Source organism: Chelmon rostratus, chromosome 16 (genome assembly GCF_017976325.1).
Source record: "Chelmon rostratus isolate fCheRos1 chromosome 16, fCheRos1.pri, whole genome shotgun sequence".
NCBI lineage: Eukaryota > Metazoa > Chordata > Actinopteri > Chaetodontiformes > Chaetodontidae > Chelmon > Chelmon rostratus.
The window spans coordinates 13,477,008-13,499,141 of NC_055673.1; the positions used below are offsets into that span (position 1 = coordinate 13,477,008).

Below are 22,134 nucleotides of genomic sequence, written 5' to 3' on the forward strand. Positions count from 1 at the left end.
GACTGCAATGATTGGTTACATGTGTTGTTGTTAAACGTATGTGAACCGGATATAAAACTGAATCAGGTTTGCTAACACGAAAGGTAATACTGTTTTGTTTTTTTTCTATACATTTTGTCCCAAATGAACGCTATACTGTTCACTGTCTATATATATATTTAACGCAGGGGGCAGTTATCGCGTTTATTTGTTTTTATCGGATTAACCAGGTTTGGCAGACAGAGGACAATGCTTTACTAGAGCAGGCTAACGTTAGCCTCACTGCTACTTCATACTAAACCACTGTGTTACAGCAGATGGAAAGCTAAGATAGCCTACTGTAAATTTTTTTATATGTAGTGAAGAGCTTCTTTACACGTTTTAGTCTCATACACATCAAGTCACAGGAACCAGCAATATTTTATTCCTATGTGAGAGGACTCCGTAGCACCCGAGCAAGAATAAAACAAAATAGAGTAGAATTAAAGCACTGTGAAAGAGAGGAGATATTATAGTAAAATTGCGTTTAAACAGGGATTTAATTTCGCTACCCACTGGAAATTGAATATATTTTAACCTAATCTATCCTAAACATGCTGTTGCGGTGCCCTTATAGTCTCTAGGTCTTTTTATCCAGCCTTTTTAATATCAATTTAGCCAAATGCACGGACATACAAAACGATTTCAAGAAATCATTCTATGGTATTTTATAAAATATATTTTATAAAAAATTGTATTTTTTTTTTAGGTTTTTGATTGTGGCAACTATCCATTGTACTAAAGGAGTTTGCATGTTTAGTTAAATTGGAAGGAATGGAATAGTTGGACAGATGCACTGGCATCTTTACTATACTAAATAAATAATGTAATATAAACAAGATTAACAACGTTTCTTATAGATATGGTATTTATCTTGCAAACTGTACAGAGACTCAAAGTAGACATTTATGTTACGAGAGTTTTATGCAACTTTTGCGTTGATATTTGGATGCATCTACAGGATTTCCCAATGGACACAAACAACCCAAAATGTCAGCCTCAAAAACAGGGCATTCTTGTCTCTTTTAATTTTTCTGATACTGCAATTAATGAAATGTGTTTCATTATCAATCTTCTAGATCGCCTCATTGATACCTTTGGTCCATTGCAACTGTGACAATGTCTGACAGTGATGACCAAGCACCAGAGCCTGCTGGACTGGATGGTCTGCCACCAATGTACAGCATTGCCAAGGGAGAGGTGGTCTCTGTGCAGGCCTATGGAGCCTTTGTCAGACTGCCAGGATACAAGAAGGAAGGTTGGTTAAAAAAACAAACAAACAAAAAAAAAAAAACGTATAGGCTTACATGTTGTATGTAACATCACAGAGGCAAAGAGAGTGAAATGAATCACAACAACATGAAGAAATAATGCAATCAAATCAGTAAGAAAACACCAAAAAACACAGAAGAGTAAGTATTAGAAATACAAGGTTAATCATGCTGAGAATTAGAAGAAGTAGTAGAATTATCAAGAAAATACCGTAGAGCTTGTAGTATGTGAAAACTGTTAAATCTAGAGTTACATGGACAAATAAGAAAACATATAAAACAGACACATGCAGTGACAGAAAGATGGTGAGTCAACACCTGCATCCACTGCCAGGTAAAACCACTGTGTCAGAAATGGGACTTTGGCCAGAGCCAGAAGCAATTCAGAGTGTGTGCAGAGGATGCAGGAACCAAGTGGCTGCCGTCATTCCCAAAGTGTAGTGTATAGTGTCCATGTTAGTCTGTATCAGTGCTGTCTCAGCCAGAATCACAAGAAGAGACTGCAAGGCACCTAAGATACATGATGCTACTAGACTAGGATTTCAATATTTCCACTGTATTCCATCTCAGATTACAGGAAGAAGTTTGATGATTATCAGTTTTGTTTCATTAAATGTTTTGTTTCAGGAACAGGAAGATAGCCAGCATCCTGCAATTTGTGGGCATGACACATCATGTATCAGGCAATGTGAAGGAGTAAATATTACAGTGCAAGCACATATTTTTTATATGTAGCACAACCATTGTTAAGATTAATTTTTAACCCAGTTTGAGGTCTTTCAAGTGACTATAACTTCATGGTAAATGTGAATGTAGAGAAAGGATGTATAGTGTGGGTTTGAGGTAGTGCGGGTTGTTAATAAGTGGAGCAGACTGATGAAGCCTCATATATATTTACTCTACTACCAGTTTTTTAATGATGTTGTGTTGAGGCATCTTTGACCAACATGTCAAACACCAGCTGCCTATTTTCACCACTGGAGGGCGAACTGAGCTCAGCAACTAAAGCATGGTGTTCAAACCCTGAGATTCTTCCTCTTTTTTCATTTGGCTACAAACAAATGTTTTAGAATAAAATGTTGTATTTCATTCAAGTTAGACATGGTTTAGATTGGGAGTTAGTGAAGGGAGTTCAGAATGTATGTAACATGAAAATGTAAATTTGTGAATGTAACTAGTTGTAGTTAATATTCTGACAACAGCATTTATGTGTTAAAGATTTCTAATCAGAGAACAGAATGTTTGAATCTTGCTTAAATTAAGGCATATATTTCATTGTGACCAAAACAAAGACACATTTGTGTGTCTAAGTCCTTCTGCTCAGCATTTTATCTACTTTTTAGATTGATGTCTATACTTTCTCCCTGACGCATACAGGTCTGGTACATGTGAGTGAGATGTCAGCCTCACGGGTTGAGAATGCCTCGGAGATTGTCGATGTGGGGGAACAGGTGTGGATTAAAGTCATTGGGAGAGAGGTAACACTACACACACACACACACACACACACACACACACACACACACACACACACACACACACACACACAGACACAGACTCTGTCGCTTTAGTGAAGTGAGCAGGATGACTGCAGTTCTGTCCCCTGTCTCTCAGATCCGGGATGACAAGGTGAAGTTGTCCTTCTCAATGAAAGCTGTCAATCAGGGAACAGGGCGGGACTTGGACCCGAACAATGTCATGGCAGAGTAAGTGCTTATTTTTTTATTTCATATGTGTTTGTCTCTGCATGGGTGTATGGACAGGTGAGTGTCAGTTTTGTCTGTGTGTATTTGTAGGCAGGATTCAAGGCGACGTAAGAAGTTTAGAGATCACACAGGCAACAGGATCACACTGGAGGCTGTACTCAACACAACATGCTCAAAGTGCGGCTGCAAGGGTACGACAACAAAACAACAGTCATATCTTAAAAGAACAGAATGCAGAGACTGATTTCTGTTCTACAGCCTTCTACTGGGAAATTTGCTTGAAATCACAATAAATCTGAGCAGCAGTTCTAATACATCAACACTCTTTTCAGGTCACTTTACGAAGGACTGTTTCTCTGCTCCCGGCTTGCAGTACGCTCTTGTGCCTGAAGATGGTGATGAAGAGCCACAACAGCAACAGCAGCAGACTTCCACAGTTGCGCCACAGCGAAACTCAGACAAAAAGAAGAAGAAAAAGAAGGTGAATATGTCATCTCTTGCATGGCTCTCACTTAATTTTTTTTTCAAGCTCTCCTCCACCTTCCTTTTTGTGTCTGCTGCTGTGAGTCATCTAAGGAAACAACCCACACGTCTCTGTATGACAGTTGCTCCATGGTTGCTTACACTGAGAGACACAAGGCACCTTTATACGAACTGTCAAAAGTGTTGTTTGAAAGAATGGTTTTGTACAGAATGGAAAAAATAATAGTTTAGTGATTGGCATTTCATGTATTGAAACTGTTGTTTCCTTTTTTAAAAACATTTACATATATCTGCATTGATATTGTTCAGATTCCTGTAATTGCCACAGAAAACAAGTTCTCCTCTTGCATGTTCATCCTTCAGGAGAAAAAAATGAAGAAGAAAAGGAAGAGGGAGAGGAAGGAGTCAGAGAGCGACAGCAGCAGCAGCAGCAGTGAATGTAAATCCAAGAGGAGGCGCCGTGACCACTCTTCCGACAGAGAGGACAAAAAGAAGAAAAAGCACAAGAAACATAAATCACACAAACACAGCTGAGACAGCCACACAGCTCAAACACACATCTGCAGTCACACACACACACATACACACACATATCAGACAGACGTAAAAGGAGAAGTGGGTAGCAACAGATGGAGTGACGGACTTCCAGCTGTGTATCTTTTAATAACAAAAGCTTATAATAGAAACTGTCATCCATTTAAGGAAAGTTTTGCTTACTGTTCCTCCATAATCATTGGAAGCACACTGAGGCCTCCTATCAAGCTTTAAAAAAATCAAAATGAGTCAAGAGGGAAAGTACTGCAAACAAAAATCAAGTGATAAGCCCACATGTCCTGAAGTAACCCCTGGCACCCCGCTGAGGGAGAAGCTTACACGTCAGTTGTAACCAGATCGGTGTAAGCAATATGGCAGCAAGTTGCTGTGTCTCTTGAAATCCAGATATTGTTTACACCTATCCGGTTTCTAATGCTCTGAGAAATCCATTAAGCAGAAATGAAGACTGTAAAACTCACTTTACTGGACATGAAAATTCTGTCATAGAGAAAGCTACACACACACACACACACACTGACACACATAGGAAGTAGTAAAACACAAACAGGATGTGTAATGAGCATTACAGGAACCCCAAGCTTTGGTGATATCCTGGAGTTGTCTGCTGCTTATTGTGTGTTTCTGGCTACGCACACACGTGTCTTTGTGAATCTTGCCAGCAGGACTGCTCACTGTACACACAACCCTCTTCCTGCATGTCAACTCTTGGCTCCATTAAAGGTGTTTTTATTTGTCACGTACCCCTTGATGTCTTTGTTCTTGGACCTTGTGCTCACGATGTTATTGGTCAAAGTAAGTCCTTGGGGGACTAAAGCACACACAGAAATTCTCAGTTTGGATGTTTTCAGCTCAGGTAAGGGGTCTCAGGTTAGGACTGATGGACTTACACAGTGTGAACTGTCAGTTGGGTCATGTCCCGTGAGATGAAAGCTACATGAAGTGGACAATGGCTTTTTTTTCTTTTTTTAAAGCTAACCCCCTGTCAGTGTAAGACAAGATAAGATAAGAAAAGATTGTTTCCAAGCTTCTGGTAGGATTGTGAAGAAGTAGATTGTTTCCAGCTGCAGTGGTTTGACACGACTCCAGTGAACTCCACCAGCAATGATTCATTGGTCAGTCTCAAGACTCAAGACAAATGGAACAGCAAAAATCAGTCAACAGATAGAAAGGTAGAATATGCATTATTGTCCAGCTTATATTTGTTACAGTGTATGATTTGGATGTTGGAGGATCTGTCTTTCCCCCCAAACAGTATGCCCTTGAAATATAGAACATTTCTGCGTCCATAAGGGAATAAAAACAGACACAAAGCTATGCCACTATCATTTCCTAACTTAAAGTCTACTTTGTAGTTGTCTTCAAAGCTTTCCACTGCAAAGTCCAGCATTGTTACTGTCTTTAATAACAAAAAGGCCAATATGAACTTTGAAACTCAATTATTTATCAGAAGTTTGCCTGTTGCATGCATTTGCTCTTTGCATTGGTGTAAATACTTCATAGCAGCTTGTGAGTGAGTATATATCAAAGTCAGATTTATTGTCAATTCTGCATTATGTACAGGACAGACAGAGAATCGAAATTGCGTTACTCTTCAACCCTTTGTGACAGGACATATATTAAAAAGAGCTAAATAAAAACTGTACAATCTAAATAAAAACTGTACAAACTAAGTAAAAACTGTACAATCTAAACAATGAAATATATGTATTATCTATATATAATTATCTTACACTTTTTGCACCTCCATGCCTCTAATTAGTTCACATGTAAAATAGGAGTAATATAATTCCCAAACATTCAGATGGGCTCGTTTGCTGTTATCATACTCGTTCTACAAGTGGGGTGACCTTCGTGGAAGTGCTCCGTAGCACACGGTGGCTGTGTGGGATCTGTCACTACACATGTGAACCCATACATGACATGGTAATCCTGGTAATCCTGGAATTTCCAATGTTCACGCCTGGTCTCTTTTCCTCACTAGGTTTGCTCTTTGTGGCAGAAGCTTGGTGTTTGTGCCATTTATCCATTGCTTTTCCTTATTTATATGAAGTTTAACTTTTGTGCTTGCTTGCTTTTATTTTCCTCCCAATCACAACAATGTGGAGTGTAGTGTATATAGAAGGCTATACTTGTGATCTCTAATTTGTGGTAAAGTGTGGTTCATCTTTTCTTGTGAGCATTTCGGTTTAGGGTAACTTGAGGAGGTGGCGGCAGAAGGTGGCCTGGACTGTCCTGATGCCCTTTCACCCCTTCACCCTGCCTCTAGTTGGCAGCCTGTCGCTGACACATGACATCAACCTTCCGCTAGAGGGAATGATCCGAATTTAGAAAGCACTCACGTACAAGAACAGGACATTAAAGTACCCTTTGACAAAGATTTCCCCTCACCTAGCCAGGGCAAAGGCAACATACACACTTGATACACACACACACATACAGGAGCAGGAACTATAATTAGCCTTCCTTTGAGTCCCTGTAAAACCAGCTGTGATGGAAACTGTGGTCACACTCCTTTTGGATCTGCTGTTTTCTTTGACTCACCACGTAACCATGGCTCAGGCCGGAGTACTTTCAGACCTGAGTTCATGACAGCAACTCATTTTTACTGTGGCTTTAAGCTGAAGCTGCCAAGAAATTTTATTACGTGTAACTTTGTTACTGAAATTCTACAATAAATCAAAATAATGTGAAATTTACTTCATGGATATTTGCTCTTTTCAGTGTTTGCAGACTTAGGATCTCCAGAGTAAACTTTCCCTTGAGTGAGTAAACTTTCTGTACTTAGACCTCACAACTGCCATGTATTAACACTAAAAATCTGGTTAAAAAAAAAAGAAAATTCACTTCACAAAGCAACTTCATTGTTCTACCACTTCGTCTGACAGCGTAGACACTTTAATTTCCATTTTTTCAGGTCTCAGTAGGCAAACTTTCAAATTCAAACATTTTTCCAGGTTTATCATAGGCACCATGCATTACACATTTTCTAAAAAACAGAAATATGCAGACCTGGAATTTTAGAGAAAAAAAAACAACAACTCATTGGAATTTATTCAATGGTTCTTACAGTAGAAGGAACAACAGTATAAAGCGAGGGACGGGGAGGAAGGGGAGGTCACAGTCATCAGTAACGTTAATACTGAGCGTACAGTATGAAGAGACGTTGAGGGGAATTGGCAGCAGCTCTACGAGGGGATGGCTTGGCCTGGGTTGAGGTGGTGTTAAGAAGTTTGGGTTGCTTTTGCTGATGCAAGTAGATGCTGGAGCGAGGTTTCAGTGTTGGGTTTTACTCCGCCTTCTCATAGTGACGTGTGGAAACGACGTCGCCGAGTGTGAGCGTCTGTGACAGAGTGAGAAGGAGAGAAGTTAAAATACAACCGACACACACATGCAGATATGAAATGAATGCGTTTTGTGTGAGCACTGACCAGTGTGAGGGCTTTGCCGTTGACTTCCCTGACCAGACTGGTCTCTTTGTCGTTCCACTTCTGTACGTGCACCATCTTCCCATCTTCTATTGTTACAAGAGACTGCAGCCAACAGAAAGACAAATAAAAGGGAGTTCACTACACCCAAGATCACATTAATCATCTCATGAATGAAGGCTAATAAAGGCTGTAAGTACACCTGCTTAAGCGTTTTCATTTTATGCTACTTCCTACTTCACTACTGTTCTTTTTACTCAATTACATTTTTTGACAACTATATTTAGTTTATCGTGCAGATTTAATTTTCACACGCAAAGCATATGAGCCTATAAAACATGACGCATTAAACTACCAAACACTATGTCAATGTGTGACGTGTCACTTGAGGGCGTCACTAATAACGATCCAATAGTATGATATTTAATCATCTAACATTAATTTTTGGGACTTCACCAGTAAAATCTCTTCTGAAATTTATTTTGCACCTGCACTGCACATTTTGTGCCAGAGGAGTTTTGAATCGGACTCTATCTACTCCTCTGTACCCCAAAAAACACAGTTTGTTCCCCTCTGCCCTCCAAATTAGAATTAGCTAAGGTTGCTGTGTCATCGGTCTCATTTTATGACCAGTCTGTCCTCTATGACCCTCACCCCTCACCCTTGACCTCTATGACCCACCTCCTCCTGTTGGCATTCACAACCCCAACTGTGACCGTCACAGTTGTTTTTGTAGCCATCACTCACCCTCACGTCTGGAATTATCACTATGGGTACTTCCGCATGTTTTAGGTGTACAATGGGTTTTGAAGATGAGCCACTTAAACCCTCTTTATCAAAGATTAGAAATTGTTAAAATGTAAATTGAGGTTTTCCCCTTAAGTATTGGTATGCCTCAATGCTCTCCTGTCTGAGCACCCTGACCTTTGACCTCTCACCTTAACCTTCCTGTCATCGGCAGTGGTCTCATCAAACTCCTCCCCCAGCTTGAAGGAGAGCTCTGTGTTCTTAATAGTGCTTTGGGTCTTCACCGTCACCTTGTCCCCGTCCACCGAGATGATGGTGGTGGGCTTGGTCATGTTGCCCACCTGACGTGTGGCGAAGCCCACACCTGTAGAAAACAAAAAGACACATGAGTAATGCAGTGTGCTGCGGAGCAAATACTGGATTGTCTTGACTCAAAAACAATGAACAAGACTGAGAGCCTACAGTGACGCCGGCAGCTCTGAGAATCTGTAAAGTTCAATCAATGAACAGTTCACACAAAGTCATCTGCCTTCCCTCAAACTGTGCATGCAGATTAGCAGTAAACACAAAGTGCACCTGATGCTGATGAAAACATCATTAGTCTCGCAGGGATTTTGTCATGAACCAAAGTTTTACTATTGTCAAGATATTTCTCTCTTGATCTCAGCTATCCTGAGTCCTTATTAGGTATGTGCTGAAAAACTGTTGACTATTTGATTATTTTACAAAGTATCTATGTCATTAACATTACCAGAGGGAGAGATTAGTGTATTTGCCCTTTAGGCCTCCTTCAACTGACTAATCGCTGTTTGTCTGCTTCCCAAACCTGCAGCATGTTCTTCAAACACTGTAGGGTCCCATTGACCTCACCGCCTGTCTGAGCATGCATGTGTGCATGTGATTACTTGCTTGCGTTCAAGGGCGTGTGTGTATGTGTGTGAGGGATCAAGAGAGTTCATTCAATTGAACTGGTGACTCACACCCTGCGCTACCAAAGCAGAAGTCTTTTCTTCTCCCAGCTGACAATCTGGTTCACTTCCAGGAGCCGCACAACAGCTACTTTTCCACACTCAAAGCAACAGACAGTCACTCTGTGTGTGTGTGTGTGTGTTTGAGATCAAGAGAGTTCATTTCATTTCATAACAGTGGCTCACGCCCTTTGCTAGTAGAGAAGCGTTTTCAGGCTGACAATCTGGTTCATCTCCAAGAGCCATACAACAGCTACTTTCCCACATTGAGAATAACAAAAAGTCACTGTGTGTGTGGGTGTGTGCGCAGACGCCTCATTGATCAAGAGGATTGGGGTTAGAGGTTGAAGGGTCTCTGGTTTCTATGGTGACCAAAGCAGACAGGTCGATGTTAATGTGGCTCTGAGGTCACTCGGCATGAATCTGTTTCACAGTTGCACTCTCTCTCTCTCTCTCTCTCTCTCTCACTCACACACACACACAGTCAAATGATTTATTACCATTCTTCACAGTTGTAAAAGTCAGAGCGCCTGCCCCCTTCTCACACACACACATATCGAACTATGTGTGATATTTTGAACACTACCTTTTCTGCACATTCTCGTCCCATTAGCTCCCAGCATTGGAACCATGTTAACACTCAACTCCTCTCACGGCCTCAAACAATGAGCAGCTTTCATTGAAGGTCACCCACATTACGCTTGTGTGTGTGTGTGAATGCCAGTTGCTTGCCATTCAGCTTCTCACAGTGAGATTGATTTTTTTTCTCCACTTAAAGACAGCCCCTCCCTCGTTTCCAGCACTTAGGCCATGTGGTCAACCCACTCTTCCTCTTCTTCCTCCCCCTCTGGTTCTCATCTTCCTCTGTCTTCTTTCTCTGTCCCTCTTCCTCTTTCCACCCTTATTCTTTTATTTTCCATTCTCCATCTTGGCTGCTCCCTTATTTACCCCTTCATTGTGTGCCTCTATCCTTTTGCACTGCATTAACAGCTGCCGGAACAGTTTGAACACGAACACACTTAAATGGCTTCATCTTTTCCTTACACCCGTTTTCACATGCGCTCACATGCAGCACTGGCAGCACTGCATCCTCTCCTGGCACACACGCATGCGCGCGCACACACACACGCGCATACGCTGTCCACACGAAAGCACACACTTACCCAGCGCCTTCATGTAGTCATCAAATTTCTCGCTCGACTTGAGGTTCCATGTGCCAACGAAAACGTCTGCCATGACTGCAGTAGTGTGGAGGAATGAAGGCGTGAGGGTGAGGCGGCAAAGCGAGGGACAGAGGAGGGAGAGCGAGAGCGAGAGAGAGAGGGAGAATGTAGTCAGCACCACAGGCTGTGCTGCACGCTCACTGGCTGGATTTATACCGGCTGTTCGTGACGTCATCAGGCTGTGCAGCCAGTACAGGGGAGGAGGGAGGAGGGGGATGGAGACAAAGAGAAGTAGAGTCAGTGTGGCTACCATGCAAATGAAGTATCTTTGAATGTGGATCATAATTTTAATGATTTGCTTGCATTGATTTGTTTTAATTTCATCAATGTACCTGTGCTGCCTAGTATAGCGTGCAGGTGTGTTGTAGCTTCTGTCATTCTGAATGGCCGCTGCAACATGTCTGCGGCCATGCCAGCGAAGAAAGTTTGAATCTGAAGGCTTGAGAAAGAGCAAGAGAGCAGCAGGGCCGCTGTGAAGAAAGCCAGGCTTAAGAGAATAAAAGGCAGAGCAGAAGAGAGGGGGAGGGGAGGAGGAGGTGATGAACAAGCCCCCACTGTCACAGAGAGAGGAGAAGAAAAGCCAATTGAGCCTGAGGGGAGGGGGCCGTGGGGGGTTGGTTATTGATTTTATCTTCTTTTTAGGATGGGGGTTGAAGGTTGAAAAGAGCGTCACGATCGTCCTCTGTGCCCTCTCTCTTGCCTCACTACTTGTCCCTCCTCCTCAGGTTCCCCACCTGTGCTTACTGACCTCAGTCTGTTTGTTTGTATGTGTGTGTGTTTGTGTGTGTGTGTGTGTGTTGCGCACACACTTATAAACACACATGCACTTGATAGCAGAAAGCTGTAATCATGAGTGTAAAGATAAGGGTGTTGGAGAAAAAAAAACTTGTTTTTGTTGTGCAGGAGGACGTTTCATTGGGTACAAATGGTGATTATATGTTTCCCATGAAAAGGCCAAAATTGTTAAAAAAAACAGCTGTTCCTTCATTACAATGACCACGTGCACTGTAGCCTACTTCATTTTGAGTCAAATCCCATCAAGGTGTCATGAATACTAGCAAGACCACCAAATGTGTATTCATCCACAGCTGAAAATAGTCCCCAACAAATGTGCAATTTACTCCTGTGTGAGTAACTTTAGCTAAAAACTACAGTGTCTGCCTGTTTTAGGATATTATTTAGCCTCACTTGTGAATCAAAGTATATATTTGGGATTTAAGAGATCCAGTAAGCAGTGGGCTAACCACTGAAAACCAGACCGGATATGTAGTTCAAAAAGTATTAAGAGACAAACTAAAGCAATGTTGTTTTTGGTCTTTTAATGGGATTTGTTGACAATAACGACACCAGAATTATCCATGAAATGCTCTTGAGTCAAGATGTTTTGTTCAATATTCACTTTGATTGTTGCTTATTTTGTCATCCATATTTAATGATATTGAGAAAAAAAAGATTGTAAATGGTTTCAGGGCTTTAATCCTAAAATTCACTAGTCGCTGGGGACCAGCTGTTTTGCGGCCATTTGGGAGGTGACCATGAAGTGATTTATGTTCCCACAACAAGATTAAGACAACTACACTCACACACACATTTATACACCATACTTATGATGACTAAGACTGTTTCTTGACTGGGTGTTGTGACTTTCCATTTTTTGTGTTTAAGTTGCTGCTGGCTGTCATCCATTATGTGACAGACAGGCATTTAGTGTACAGACAGTTTAAACTACGGCTTTAAACTGATTCTGAAGTTAACCCTAAAGCAAAGTTCCCCACAAAGAGCCTTTTGAAGAATTAATGTTGGGGACAGGCCAACATGTATTTACTTGCCATCGATTCCCTCACTCCCAAGAGCTAAAATTCAAATCCGTCCTCAGAAATACAGATGTACTAGATCCCACGCACACACACACACGCGCAGTCCACTTATCGTTCTGTCTCTCTGCCTGATGAAATGTCCCCATCTGCAGATGGTCTGATGATCTCTGGGAGTTGTGTAATAACAAACACACATTAAAACTAACACCCCTTCCCACCACACACATGCACACACACACACACGCACACACACACAAACACACTTTTGCTCTGAAAAAGCAGGAATGGGGGTGGGAGTCGATAGCGAATGCTGTTACATCACATCAGACCATGTTACACACCCTGTCCCCACTGCCCTTGTCCTCCAGTTGCCTCCCTTGTCTCTTGTCTATCGGTGTGCCTAAACTGGCACATGTGTGTGATGGAACGAATCGGTGGCGTGCATGGCTCTCCATTTGACATAAACAGGTGTGAGAGAGACACATGGAAAAGGAGAGAAGGGGAGGGAGAGGGGTGGAGAGAGAGAGGAGGTGAAAGGTCGACATCAGTGAGCTCTGGCCTAGAATATGTTCACCGGCTGTCTGTGGCTGCGCAAGTGTTTCAACATGTGTGTTTGACCTTATGCAATGCTGTGATATAGTGCTCTGGGATGCCACTCTGGGCATGCCTCACATAAAGTTGGATTTTCTTCAGCAGTTTCAGGCAAGAATTTTCCCAGCATGCACCCTCTCCACAAAGGCTGCTAACACATGTGGGGTGAAAGCTTCGGCCAGGCTGAATAAAACCATGCATTGTAGTGCTAAATAAGAGCTAGCAATCACATGAATGAACTTGGATGTGTTCTAGTTTCTATTGAGTTGAACTTATCAGATCTTTGTGTACATAATAAAATCAATTTTCCAGGCTAGACTGCTGTCGAGGTTGTTGACCTGACACATGATTATGGCCCCTATACTATCCTCGTTAGCCCTGCACTGCCTATGTTTCACCTTGACACATGGCTTCATCTGTCAACTGTAAGTGTGTGTCCAAATACATTGAGCTGACTTAAGCAGAAAGCTCGTAGGCCTGAAATGCTGAACGGGGTTCAATCCCAGAACAGCCAAAGGAGGAGTGGGAACGCCATAAAGGAATGTTGATATTTCTTCCAGCTTTCTTAAGGCTTTCCTGTGCATCTTTGTGTGGCTGTGTGAATAATATAACGATATAAACATCTGGACGTTGCCACTCCCTTCTCTAGTATGCACTCATTTGTTTGCTCATTCACCCTGCAGTCTCTCTCTCTGCTTCTCTATCTGCACTTATCTGCACTCATTGTCACTCCCTTATCCAAATGGAGCTTGGGCAACAAGACGGAAAGTTAATTGCAGTATCATGACTGTACATCACTCAGATTACAGAATGAATGGTAGACTTTTCAACATGCTTTCATTTATCTACTGGGTACCAATATTTAATAAAGCACCTTTTATAAACAGTAAAAGCTGTAACTAATGGCTTTATTAATGGTTAATTGCTAAAACTTCAATCTAAATGTTAACAAGTCCTTAATAAAGGTCTATTAATGTTAAATTGTCCAGGTATTCTGCAGCTTTTTCACATGGTAGGCGGTCAACACTTCATTCGAGAGGGGCTTCCAGATTAATTAAAGCGCTTGCTAAAAAGACAGCATAGTTCATGAGAAGGATAAACACTAACAAGGGTGATTTTCTTTACAACCTGGCAACCCAAAAGTTGTTGTTGTTTATGGCTTATAAGTGATTTGTAAATCAGTTGTACATTAACCATTAATAATGTCATTAGTCCTAGTTGTTGGCAACAACTGCAGAGTAGTGTGTGTGTGTGTGTGTGTGTGTTTTGTGCTATCTCTGCAGATGGGTTTAAGATTGCATTCCTTGTTCCGTAAATCCTCTGTGGGCCGGCAGTAAGTTGGAAAAGAGGAAAAAACAGACGGCTAGAGTTATTCAAGGACACCACACTGAGTCAGTCTGTCAGATTTCCCTCCCTCTTCTTTGGAATTTTTGGCGTATAGCTGTCAGAACGTTAGGCTTTTACAAATGGACCCAAATGCTGACTCAGACATTGAGACAGGAGTAGTGTGAGGAAAAAATCAATGGTTTAATGAATAATTTAAAAATGTGCAATAGACAAGTGTGTCCAAATCCACATAACACACGATACACAGACTGACAGGGCACGGACAGGAGCAAACGACGGTTAGACAGACAGGCAAGCAGACAAGGAAAAAAAGCTTAGAAAAAAACCCCAAACATAATAGTCTTTCAGGAGTCTCAGTTGTTACCACATGGATGAACTGACAATTCAAGGAATGCTGCTGCTTATATACTGTGGCGGCAGGTGAGTCTTGATTACGTCATTGAGAGCAGGTGTGCTCAGGAGAGGAGGAAGCCGGACCTGACCTGCCAACACAAACACACAAAAGGAAAGGGAGGGGGAAACTGCAGATCCCCACACAGTATCAAACCTGCATCACTACATGCCACTGAGGGAGTTTACAATTTAAGCTCAAAATATAAACCTACTATGATGTAATGACAAGATAAACTGACTCATGACTATCAAACCCAGTAGTTCTTCCAGGGGAACCACGTTGGTGGTTGGTTGCATCTGCTCTCGCTAAGCTGGGACCAACAGTTGGTACAATTGCCTCCTCTGCTGACCAGACCCTGGTAGCACACAATCAGTATGATGGTCTTTAGGTGGTAAGAGACACTTTGTTGACTTGGCCGTTGTGGGCAAGATACTACAACATTAAAATGGCCGCCAATGATCAGATTTGAACAAAAATGTTATTTAGTCAATGATGTTGAAAAGACAAAAAAGTGGGGGTGCACTGGTGGCCTATATATTGCCACAATGTTCTCTGTTTGAGTCCAGCTAGGGATGCATGTCATCTCCACCCCCCCGTCACTCTATAATAAAGGTGTAGAAAAGAAGCGAAAACACTGACAGCACACACACATACATACACACATGCAGGCATGTACACACAACCACACACATTTTCAGTGTAAGTGTTCTCTCCAGGATAAGAAGCCGGAACAGGAGTTTTAGCTCCCTGAGCCAATGTTAACAGTATCCTTGGAGACAAAGAGCCCTGGGGGGCAGTGTATGAGAAGATCAACAGGAGTGAGTGAGTGAGTGAGTGAGTGAGTGTGTGTGTGTGTGTGTGTGTGTGTGGGACATAAATCTGTTTACACAATCAAATTGTGGGGCTCGCCTTCCTTATAGGGACAAAATCCAAGTCCTCTTAATGTAGTTTATTGAATTCTTAGAAGACGTGGGTTAAGGTAAGGGTTGGGCAAGCACTGGTTATGGTTATGGTTAGGATAAGTCTCCAGGAAACTAATGTAATGTACCCAAAATTGACGGAAACAGTGTGGCTGTGTGTATGTGTGTGTGTGTGTGTGTGTGTGTGTGTGAGAGAGAGAGAGAGAGAGTATTGGATTCCATCAGGGAAACTATGGTAACTGCCCATGAGCCCAGCAGTCCCTTTCCCTCATCTGTCAGAGTGATTTTACACCATGCATTTCATCCATACATCGAGATACAATAGGTTTCTGTGAATTTGGAGGTTTTAACAACCCAGGGAGGAGTTTACGTTCTATGAAGACACAAATAATAGGTTGTGTTGTGAGTTTGTAAGGCTTAGGCTATTATTTCTTTGTTTAAATCATTATTCTTCTAAAAGTAATATTATAGCCCTTTAACCTTTATTAGATAGTGACAGTAGAGAGTTGACAGGAAATGAAAGCAGAGAGATGGGTGGTGACAGGCCACAACATTATTTCATATCCTTCAGACTCTCTCAGTTTGACTGTTTTTCAGTAAAAGAAATAAACGAAATGAAAAAAATAAAGATGAAAATGTTCAATTCGATTCTGTCAGTTAATTTAGAATTTATATATTCCTTTAATTTGACAAAACTCTCTGGCTGCTCTGAGGTGATATGGGTGTGGTGTAGTAAATAACTTACCTAACTTAAACAATCAAATATGACCACAATAGCTATTATGAGTACAGCAGAAGCAGCAGGTATCGCTTTTCTAAAAAATAAATAAATAAGTGAATTACCAGCGACTCCTTATTAGCGGCATGGTCTCCTCATCAGTTTAAAGTGAAACAGAAGAGTTCCCGTCAGAAAGTTAAAAATAAAACCTCTTTGATGAACTATGCCATTTAGTGGCCTAAAGTTCAATAATAACATAAAATAGCCACATTCTAAAGTAGGCCTAGATGACAAAAACATGTTTATTCTGTAGACAGGCCACCCGCAGCAGATTCAGAAAATATTTTATTTTGAAATATCGCTCCGCTTCCTGTACTTCTCCCTTCCTCGAGCCGTCCAACTTAAAGTGTATCCATGGCAACCACTGTAGCTAGACCAGATCCGGTCATCTCCCAGCGCATCCCGTTACCTTTTCTGGAGGCTACGGGCCGTGGATATGACAGCAGCAACTTATGGAGATAAAATAAAAGTGAAGGAAAGATAAATGTCGCTGAGTTGTTTTTGTTGTGGAGAGTCATGACGCCCTCTCAGAGAGCCCGGTACGGATGCGAGGCGGCACGTAACGCTAAATGGAGAATAGCAGGTGAGTCAGTGGTCGGACTGAATTGATTTTACTTAGACTTTAGAAACTTTACAAACTCTCTGTTACAGATTTTAATCTTCTTTAAAATGCAATTCTCTGTGTGGAAGTAGGCACAATTAACTAGACCACAGACACTAACATTTAAAAAAAATATTCAACTGTGAAAAATGTCAAATATGACCTTTTAAGTGACGCGTTACTACAATAGAAAGGGTCCTGAAATAATGATTGATCCCCCACCCCACCACACAAACACAAAGACCCTCAAAGGTTTCAGGAACCCCAAGAAAAGGCTGATTCAGTCTTTCTTGGCAGGCCACAGCTGGCTCTTCATGAGATGTTAAAGCTAAAGGACATGTTTGTTTGTTTTTCTGTGACCACTGTCAAAAGCTTTTATTGTTAATTGTGTGTGTGTGTGTGTGTGTGTGTGTGTGTGTGTGTGTGTGTCTGTGTGTGCGAGTGCTGTTGCTCACTCTCAGGGGGCCAGTGGTGTCTTGTTAAAAGAAGGGCCTGGTCATGTCAGAGATATAGGGTCTTGTGTTTCTGTCTGTTGTTCTGCATGTGGAAACAAAACAAAAAAAAACAAACCCCTGCTGACTGGACGGATAGTATCTCTCTGTCTCCCTCAGCGCCAGAAAGTGAAACGTCAAAGATGCTGTGTGTCTCTAATGCTTCATTAATCATGCAGATTCAGCTGAGGCCTAACCAGGTCAAGCAAGCTTTTGTTAAGTTGTGTGTGTGCTGTGTGTGTGAAAGGGGGGTTTGCATGACTTAAGGAAGCCTAAATAATTCAGCCGGTAGGACAGGGTGCTTGAAGAATCTCGAATGGCCCTTCCACTCCATGTGATGGAAAACACTCAAATCTGATCAGCCGGATTTGTTTTCACACACAGGCACACACAGCCTCACACAGAATGAGGAACTGGTGTTGTGTTACGTATAAGTTTTTCTTTGTACACAGGTCTAAAAGGAAACAATGCGATGATGTCAGTGTTATTAAGCACATTTCAATATTCCAACTCTCGCTTTCTGTCTTTGCTCCTCCACCCTTGTCCTCCTCTCTCCCTGCTTCAGCTCCTCCGGCCTCCTTGTTGAAGCGTGCTGGTGGGGCACCCCAGCCATGGCCCATTCACCCCCACCCTTTGGGACAGGTCCACAGGTCCCACTTTCCTCCACCTCCTCCTCTTCTTCCTCCTCACCTCCCTCTCTTCCACACCCGGCATGCAGAGGAGAGCGCTGAGAGGCCCCGTCTGGTCACCATCGTCCGCCCCTGTAGTCAAGGCACACTACGCAAGGTGAACTCAATGTTTACCATTCCTCAATAGCACTTAAAATAAGGTGCAATTCATGAGGGATTTATAGGTTGTAACTAATAACTATATGAAGGACTAAAAAATACATTTATTGATTGATAGATAGATTAGTTAATAAGAAGAAGTTGATCATAAATGACAAAGAACATTAAACCAAGCAAAGGGCCTTTTCACAACCTGGCAACCCAAATGTTCCCTCATTAATAGCTTATAACAGATCTATACGACATTAGTAAATGATTCATAAACATTAATAAAGCCACTTACAGTGTCTACCAACAGCTGACAGTCATTTACATGGTAAAGAATTAACTGTCATTGTTGTCTCTCTGTTTTCAAGATAACTGTCCTGTTGAACCGTAGGGGTGTGGTGTCCTTCGAGCAACTGCTATTGGATATCTCTGAGGCGTTGGGGTTTCCTCGCTGGCACAGAGCCAGAGTCACACGCCTATACACGACCCACGCACGAGAGGTGAGGCTCCACCGCACCCACGTTAACCTGTTTGGGATCTCCCGAGGCAAAACCCCCCGGAAGATCCACCCGTTGACTACTCCTACATTCCTCCCACATCTTCTGCAATGAGTACAGTTTAAGTGCAAAAGCGTAAAACTAAAAAAATGAAAGCCATGACAGGTTTTGGCACAGGGGCCCTCTTCATGACAGAGCCACTAGATTAGATAATAAAGCAGGACACACCTTGAGGCCCTGGTCATGTCAGTTGCTCCCATACAAAAGTTCAGGTAAATTGGCTGAAACAGGTTTACACACAGTAGACCTGGAGTGTTGGAGGGCCCCTGGGCATTGTCCCACTTTGTCCTGCTTTGCTCAGTTGGTAAACCAGTGCTGGGCTTAAAGCATCTAATGTACTAACCTTTGGTCAACATCTAATTACATAAATAAATTAAGCAAGTATTCCTCAATCACGTTAAACTCTAAGTTGTTGAACTTTCTCTAAACTCTGTGTGCTGCAGGTCAACTTTTCTTTTAAATGACACAGAAAGAGGCATTTAGCAATTCCTATGCACTTGTTGGAAGAATTAGATCAACTGGTGAACTACTTGTGAAAATGTAATGGTAAACATAAATATGTCAGGGGCCTTATGAAATTGTCTTGTGGTCCAGATCTGGTTCCCACCCCTGTTTTAAATGATTTCTTCTGCATAGGTGAAAGGTGTTTGTGATTTCTTCCGAGGCGAGGTGGCCTTCCTGGCATTGGGAAAGGCTCGTCCTGAGCTGAGCAGCGTGAGGGATGCTCTGGAGGAGCTGTTTCCAGAACATTCCCATTACCAGGCTGATGCACTGCGGGCCTGGGAGAAAAGACTTCGTCCAGCTCCAGATAAAGCAGCTAAGGCAGACAGTGGATACAGTGAGGGGACGGACAGCAGTGAGACACGCGCTAGCCAAGAGACACACCAGGACAGAAAAACACATGTCAAAAATCACACTAATACACACACAATTACACAGCCGCCTCACCGTATAGACACACGCCAGCCTGAAAACATTAACTCAGATGCTCAGAAGTGTCATAAAAAGAATTCGTGCCGAAAACCTGCTCAGCTACCCAATCATCTGCAGAGACTGCGTGTGAGGGGCGGGGTCAGAGAGCGACAGCCTTCTGTCATTGGTCCATTTAAACATGAGGAAGGTCTTAGAGAAGCAGACATAACCTCTCCTACACTGTGTGGAAACTGCTTAGCAAGGAGAGTTAAACATCAGGGTACAGAACGGATCAATCCCCTATCTGGGAAGGCCCCACTTCCTCCTGTGTCCAGGAAGCAAAAAGGAAGTTCTTACACAGAACAGGAAGTGAGAAAGTTGTATGTTCATAGCAGTCCTCCACCGCCTCAGCCAATCAGCAAAGAGGAGGAGAAGAGTGTTGCGCAGGTACTACCTTCAGATCCACTTCCACATGTGGGTCAAGTACACAATGAAATACAGCTGAGGACGACCTTTGACCTTCCCTCAGATGGCAGTGATGTCACCCCAGCAGATATCGAGCATTGTTATGAAATCGGACGGGTGGTGGGAGATGGCAACTTCGCGGTAGTGCGGGAGTGCCGCCGTCGTGATAACGGACAAACCCTGGCTGTGAAGATTGTCGAACGCTCCAAGCTGATAGGCCGAGAGCACATGATGCAGAACGAGCTGAGCCTTCTGGGTAGCCTCTGTCACCCTCGCATAGTGCGGCTGTTTGCGCACCATCACACACACACTCACTCCTACCTGGTGATGGAGCTGGTGAGCGGGGGGGATCTGTTTGAGGCCATCAGTGAGAGGGGGAAGTTTTCAGAGGCAGAGGCGGGACTGATGGTGTCGGACGTGAGCGAAGCACTGAATTACATCCACTGCAAAAGTATTGTCCACCGAGACCTCAAACCAGAAAACCTACTGGTGAGTGTTGAGTGTGATTTGAGAATTACACGTGAATTTGTATGTGATTATTGCATCTTTAAAAATTATTCAGATGCCGTACTTTTTATGTCAAAAGTTTAGACAATCATTTTAGACTTGTTAAAAATTCTATACACACTGAAGTGGCTTTAATATATAGAAAGCAAAATTATTAATACCAATGTATTCTTTGTGTAATGATTATGATCAAATCTGCCTTTGTGTGTGACTGTGTTTCTGTCTGTATCTTGTTTTTCTTGTTCTCTCTCAGATAGAGCGTGTAGCTGCCGGCGTCTGTAAGTTGAAGCTGGGAGATTTTGGTCTGGCTATGGTTGTGACTGAACCAGTTTTCACTATATGTGGCACACCCACATATGTAGCCCCAGAGATTCTCTGTGAGACAGGTTAGTGCTGCTGTATCAAACACTGCTTTACATGCATTTTCATTTGTAAATATGTATTTCTTATGTCAAAGCTCTTCCTTAACTTGTCTTGAATTTGAGTGATATTTTCAAAAATAACTGTGGTATGACCCAACAGGTTATGGTGTTGCAGTGGACGTATGGGCTCTGGGTGTTATTCTCTATGTCCTGCTGTGTGGATTCCCTCCATTTCGCAGTCGGGATCGGGACCAGGAAGAGCTGTTCCAGCTCATAAAACAGGCGCAACTCCACTTTCTGTCACCCTACTGGGATCCCATCTCAGAAGGTGTCCAGAGCAATAAATCAAATTCTGTACAGATTCCCATACATACAAACACAAATAAACATTCTGTTTCTTATTCTTCTGTGTGTGTGTGTGTGTGTGTGTGTGTGTGTGTGTGCAGAAGCCAGAGGCCTTGTCACAGCTCTTCTTCAGCCAGATCCCACAGTGAGGCTGACAGCAGAGCAGACCTTGCTGCATCCCTGGGTGAAGGCTATGGCTTCAGTTTGCAGGCAGAGGGCGCTCACAGACAAAGGTCAGAGGAACACAACAGATACTGGAGCAGAACCAGACAGAGTCCAGAGGCTAGCCCAGACCAATGCAGCAGAAACAGTAACAGACAAAACGCAAGAACACACCAGCAGCGAGAGAGAAATCACACATAATGAGCTCAGCAGACATGATAAGAAACAAACTGAGACAGGAAGAGGACAAGATGAGGACAAACCACCGGGGCAACAATCAAAAGAGACAAGTACAGTTCACACCATATCTACACAGCTCAAAGGACATACACCTTCAGAGGCCACACCTGTTCAACAGAAACCAGAGTGCACCTCCATAGACTTTGCTTCACCCAGCTGGGAGCCCAGCAGGCGAGAAATACAGGATTCAGGTCCCAAGTTGTCAAGCTCAGACTGTGACCCTGCCAGCCCAACCAGCCCGAGAATTGAACCCAATCAGCTTGGTGACCCCGCAGCCCCAACCCAGCTTCCATCCCCAGAAAAGACACAATAAAATAAAAAAAAATAGCCAACAGCAGTCACCTCCATATTCACTACCCTCAACCAATCGGGCACAACAAAGCACAGCGGGTCACTCGACGCAACATCACCCATCCTCCAACCCAGCAGCAGCTTCCTCATCTCACTCTCTCCATCAGCAGAGCTTCACCTCT

At 42.7% G+C, this 22,134-nt stretch overlaps 3 protein-coding genes across 3 annotated transcripts; 2 read left to right on the forward strand and 1 right to left on the reverse strand.

Moving 5' to 3' along the window:
- Positions 1-46: 46 nt before the first annotated feature.
- Positions 47-4,767, forward strand: zcchc17 (zinc finger, CCHC domain containing 17). The gene is made up of 7 exons (XM_041955615.1): positions 47-83; positions 1,098-1,276; positions 2,667-2,767; positions 2,904-2,995; positions 3,086-3,186; positions 3,328-3,476; positions 3,842-4,767. The coding sequence occupies exons 2-7, from the start codon at positions 1,138-1,140 to the stop codon at positions 4,010-4,012; spliced, it is 753 nt and encodes a 250-aa protein (XP_041811549.1). The 5' UTR covers positions 47-83; positions 1,098-1,137; the 3' UTR covers positions 4,013-4,767.
- A 2,123-nt stretch (positions 4,768-6,890) lies between these two features.
- Positions 6,891-10,517, reverse strand: fabp3 (fatty acid binding protein 3, muscle and heart). The gene is made up of 4 exons (XM_041954691.1): positions 10,337-10,517; positions 8,397-8,569; positions 7,462-7,563; positions 6,891-7,373 (listed from the first exon to the last, which is right to left on the reverse strand). The coding sequence occupies exons 1-4, from the start codon at positions 10,407-10,409 to the stop codon at positions 7,320-7,322; spliced, it is 402 nt and encodes a 133-aa protein (XP_041810625.1). The 5' UTR covers positions 10,410-10,517; the 3' UTR covers positions 6,891-7,319.
- Positions 10,518-16,759: 6,242 nt separating this feature from the next.
- On the forward strand, positions 16,760-21,974 carry dclk3 (doublecortin-like kinase 3). The gene is made up of 7 exons (XM_041955970.1): positions 16,760-16,826; positions 17,901-18,121; positions 18,480-18,611; positions 19,305-20,534; positions 20,806-20,938; positions 21,075-21,242; positions 21,361-21,974. The coding sequence occupies exons 1-7, from the start codon at positions 16,760-16,762 to the stop codon at positions 21,972-21,974; spliced, it is 2,565 nt and encodes an 854-aa protein (XP_041811904.1).
- The last annotated feature ends 160 nt before the right edge of the window (positions 21,975-22,134 follow it).

What these genes read in the sequence shown, in the direction of transcription:
- dclk3 (XM_041955970.1), top strand. Translation starts at nt 16,760, where the DNA reads ATGACGCCCTCTCAGAGAGCCCGGTACGGATGCGAGGCGGCACGTAAC. An exon ending in ACACGACCCACGCACGAGAG is followed by an intron (nt 18,612 to 19,304) that starts GTGAGGCTCCAC and finishes TCTTCTGCATAG; the next exon opens with GTGAAAGGTGTTTGTGATTT. An exon ending in CTGGGATCCCATCTCAGAAG is followed by an intron (nt 21,243 to 21,360) that starts GTGTCCAGAGCA and finishes GTGTGTGTGCAG; the next exon opens with AAGCCAGAGGCCTTGTCACA.
- zcchc17 (XM_041955615.1), top strand. Translation starts at nt 1,138, where the DNA reads ATGTCTGACAGTGATGACCAAGCACCAGAGCCTGCTGGACTGGATGGT. An exon ending in CTCAAAGTGCGGCTGCAAGG is followed by an intron (nt 3,187 to 3,327) that starts GTACGACAACAA and finishes CACTCTTTTCAG; the next exon opens with GTCACTTTACGAAGGACTGT. An exon ending in AAAAGAAGAAGAAAAAGAAG is followed by an intron (nt 3,477 to 3,841) that starts GTGAATATGTCA and finishes TTCATCCTTCAG; the next exon opens with GAGAAAAAAATGAAGAAGAA.
- fabp3 (XM_041954691.1), bottom strand. Translation starts at nt 10,409, where the DNA reads ATGGCAGACGTTTTCGTTGGCACATGGAACCTCAAGTCGAGCGAGAAA. An exon ending in TGACTACATGAAGGCGCTGG is followed by an intron (nt 8,570 to 10,336) that starts GTAAGTGTGTGC and finishes TGTTTTCTACAG; the next exon opens with GTGTGGGCTTCGCCACACGT. An exon ending in CCGATGACAGGAAGGTTAAG is followed by an intron (nt 7,564 to 8,396) that starts GTGAGAGGTCAA and finishes TGTTGGCTGCAG; the next exon opens with TCTCTTGTAACAATAGAAGA.